The sequence below is a fragment of the Austrofundulus limnaeus genome, unplaced genomic scaffold, assembly GCF_001266775.1.
Source record: "Austrofundulus limnaeus strain Quisiro unplaced genomic scaffold, Austrofundulus_limnaeus-1.0 Scaffold1500, whole genome shotgun sequence".
NCBI classification, from domain to species: Eukaryota; Metazoa; Chordata; class Actinopteri; order Cyprinodontiformes; family Rivulidae; genus Austrofundulus; species Austrofundulus limnaeus.
The window spans coordinates 8,850-12,752 of record NW_013953902.1 but is presented as its reverse complement, the minus strand read 5'-3'; the positions used below and the strand labels follow the sequence as shown (position 1 = coordinate 12,752).

General features: G+C 43.7%; 1 protein-coding gene across 1 annotated transcript in view; it reads left to right on the top strand.

Moving 5' to 3' along the window:
* Nucleotides 1-3,903, top strand: part of zc3h3 (zinc finger CCCH-type containing 3) — a gene marked incomplete at its 3' end in the record, with an annotated part of 16,518 nt that overhangs the window by 8,869 nt on the left and 3,746 nt on the right. Inside the window, 2 exon segments of the mRNA XM_014032632.1 lie at nucleotides 2,677-2,728; nucleotides 3,088-3,243. Of these exon segments, the coding sequence (XP_013888086.1) occupies nucleotides 2,677-2,728; nucleotides 3,088-3,243 (208 nt within the window).

Sequence of the window (3,903 nt, the reverse complement as noted above, 5' to 3'; positions counted from 1 at the left end):
ACTGTAGAGTCCTGGTCTGTAGATGAGTGTAAACTGCAGAGTCCTGGCCTATAGATGAGTGTAAACTGTAGAGTCCTGGTCTGTAGATGAGTGTAAACTGCAGAGTCCTGGCCTATAGATGAGTGTAAACTGTAGAGTCCTGGCCTGTAGATGAGTGTAAACTGCAGAGTCCTGAACTGTAGATGTGTAAACTGTAGAGTCCTGGCCTATAGATGAGTGTAAACTGTAGAGTCCTGGTCTGTAGATGAGTGTAAACTGCAGAGTCCTGGCCCGTAGATGAGTGTAAACTGTAGAGTCCTGGCCTGTAGATGAATGTAAACTGTATAGTCCTGGCCTATAGATGAGTGTAAACTGTAGAGTCCTGGTCTGTAGATGAGTGTAAACTGCAGAGTCCTGGCCCGTAGATGAGTGTAAACTGTAGAGTCCTGGCCTGTAGATGAATGTAAACTGTATAGTCCTGGCCTGCAGATGAGTGTAAACTGTAGAGTCCTGGTCTGTAGATGAGTGTAAACTGCAGAGTTCCGGCCTGTAGATGAGTGTAAACTGTAGAGTCCTGGTCTGTAGATGAGTGTAAACTGCAGTGTCTTGGCCTGTAGATGAGTGTAAACTGTATAGTTCTGGCCTGATGATGTTGCTCTTCTGTGTTGGCTCATTCTTTTCAACAGTGGCGGCTTTGTTTTCCCGATGTATAACTGATCACAGTCCTCCTGACACTTAACAGCATACACTATATTACTCTGTTTGTGCCGGAGGACTGGATCTTTGGGGTGAACCAGTCTTTGCCTAATTAACCCTAATTATTTAATTAACGAACATCTAAGACCCTAACCGGACCACCTAGAGCTGCTTTAATAAAAATGAGTTGATCAACAGTTTACAGAGACATTCACACCAGTAGAAGTTCATAAACTCCTCCAAAAAGAGACTTATGCTGTGAAATGTTGTCACATTATTACAAGCATGTAGTTCTGCAGTGTGAAGAAGACCACCTGAAGTTTCAGTTTGATCTTTTAATTATATTTGAAAAGACCTTAATGTTTTCTAACTCCTGGTGTTTACCGTTTCCTCTGAAAGGAAATGTTTTTTTGAGTTTTAAACTTCCCTCAGACGTGACGGAGCTSCTGTTTGCTCAGATAGATGTAGGAAGAACTCGACATGTTGCAGATATTTATTGACGAGGGTTCATCACGTTGGTGCCAAGGWGAACCGTGACGTCTGCCTCATAAATACCCCGGGGGGTCGGTGGCGGGGAAAGGTGTGTGAGGCCGGGTGGAGTTTATGAGGATGGGTGGGCGAAACGACGAGTAGGCGAGGAGGTTAGGACAGTCGTGGATCTTCATCGACTCTCTAAATTTGGAACTTTTATGGCTCCTGAGGCCGAGGCAGAGCCGGACGAGTGACACCTCAAACTCCCGCTGACAGGAAACCCGATGTGCGTTTTTTTTTTTTTTCTGGAGGACGCAGAAACGCGACGGGAGGAGYGGAGTTGGGATGCCGGTCACGGGTTCACCAGAACACAGCTCTTCAATTTCACCTGCAGCTTCGGTGGAAAATGTAAGAGGAGCGGAGGAGGTAGGGGGCAGATCTGGGCTTTAATCTGCACCATCCACTCCACCAGGACCTCCCCCTCTGCCACTCTGAGGGATGAGAACTTTATTATTTCAGATGGCAAAYCCAGCCCGCTCCCCCTCGCTCAGGCCTGAGCAGCACGGAGAATCAAACCACAGCAGCTGAAATTTTAATACCAACTGATATTTGTCCAAAGCACTGAGCAAAAAAACACAAAACTGCAACTGTTGTGTGGAAACAACAGGTGAGGTTTGTGCTCCGAGTCACTTATCCTCCACTCAGAAAGCAAAGCTTTCAGGTAAAATGACTGGAGTCTTTACTAAAGAAGTATAAAATTTAAAACGGTTTGTTTTTATTCCTACAAACATTCTGAGTGAGGAATCATTTATGTTGCTAACATGAGCCTCCAGTTTATTTAAGGCTCTTCGAACAAAACAGAAACTGGACTCCAGATGTTTATTAAATCTTCTTTAAAAATAATCAACTTTAATAAGCAGCAGCTTCATTAATACAACCCCAAACTTTCTATTTTATCTTCATTATTCTACTGAAAGCAACTATTTAGCAGCTGTTCCAGTGAGTGAGCGAGCGAGCTAGTTAGTTAGTTAGTTAGTTAGTTAGTTAGTTAGTTAGTTAGTTAGTTAGTTAGTTAGTTAGTTAGTTAGTTGTTAGTTAGTTAGTTAGTTCGTTTTCCATTAATGGTAAAAAAGTGCCTGTGACATGCCTATCTATTGAATATAAAAAGTCAAAGAAAACACATTTTTATATGAGAAACCTTGCATAAAACAGGATTTTTACCCATTTGGTCACAAAAATGGCACATTTTCTTTTGAACTTGGATCAGCCAAAGTTAAACAGGAAGTGACATCAAAGGGGAACTCTTTAAGAAAGAGTACCCTCTAGTCTTTGTTTATTGAAATTATATTATTTCAACTCTGACTTGTCTTCAAAGAAAGTCTCCTGGATGTTTCCAGAATGTCTCCAGATCTTGACACCTGCACAGAGCTGTCACCTGACAGAAAACGTTCGAGGCAAATGTCCAGATCTAAAATAAAAAAGCACCCTGATGATAATAATAAAGTATTTCTTCTTTTCCTTCCTTTGCAGGAAAGTCCTCCGGCCCGCCCGCCTCTCCTGCTCTGAGCCGTCACTTAGCCAGGTAACCCCGCCCCCCACTTCCTGTTTCATCAAACAGCCCTGACCACGAGTCCTGCAGAGTTTTTACTGATCAGTTATATGTAGGTCACCCTGCTGGTGCCGGTTCAGCTGCAGCACCTTCATGAAACCAGATCCAGAGGTTTTCACCCGATCCTCCTCAGTATTAAGTGCCTCTCAACACCTCACTGCAGAAGTAATCCTTTAAAATTAGTCCATGGTGAACACCTTTACTCGGAGCCCCCCTGCATGTGGACCAGGGCCGGAACCCGAAACCACCCTGCAGAGTTTCTCCTCTAACGTTACCCCCCTGGAACCTAAAATTTACAGCAGAATATCTGTGGTTTGTTTGCGTCCCTGCAGCCGCGCGGTCCAGAGGAGCATCGCCATCATCCGCCACGCCCGCCACAGGAAGCAGCACAAGCAGTACTGCATGTATTACAACCGCTTCGGCAAGTGCAACCGTGGCACAAGCTGCCCCTTCATCCACGACCCGGACAAGGTGGCCGTGTGCACCAGGTAACCCTTCAGTTTCAGCTGGTTTTCATTATAAAGAGTCAAACCCACTCCTAACACAAAAACATTCATAAAGCACCACTTGTCATGAAAGTAACAAGTCCAGTTCATCTACGACTCAGTTATCAGCAGTGGTCCTGGTCCTGGAGGGACATGGTTTACTTGTTTCTCTGCTTGGTTTGGACTTTAGTTAGTCCGGTTCATTCTGAGTCCAGATGTTTGTAACGTTGGTGATGTCATTCAGGAACGGTAAGGTGGGGGTTAAAATACATATCCTGACCAAAGAACAGCCTTTCTTATATCCACAGGAGCTGAAATGACGCTCGGATAAAAGGGTTCTGGTCATAGACTTAAATATAAAGATCACTAGACTGAGCCCCGCCCATCCTGTCCACGGGTAGTGTCTGTGACATCATGGAGGAGCAGAAACATAAACAGGACAACAGCTCACAGCCTCCAACAGCAGCTGAACCGGATCTGTTTCACACATTATCTGTCATGTTTTTACAATAAATTAATAATTATGTTAATTTCATTCAACAATCATGTAAAACAGCAGATTTATACCAGAAAAATATATAATTTATAAGTAACAATGATCTACAGTGGTTTGCAAAAGTATTCATACCCCTTGAACTTTTCCATATTTTGTCACATTACAAC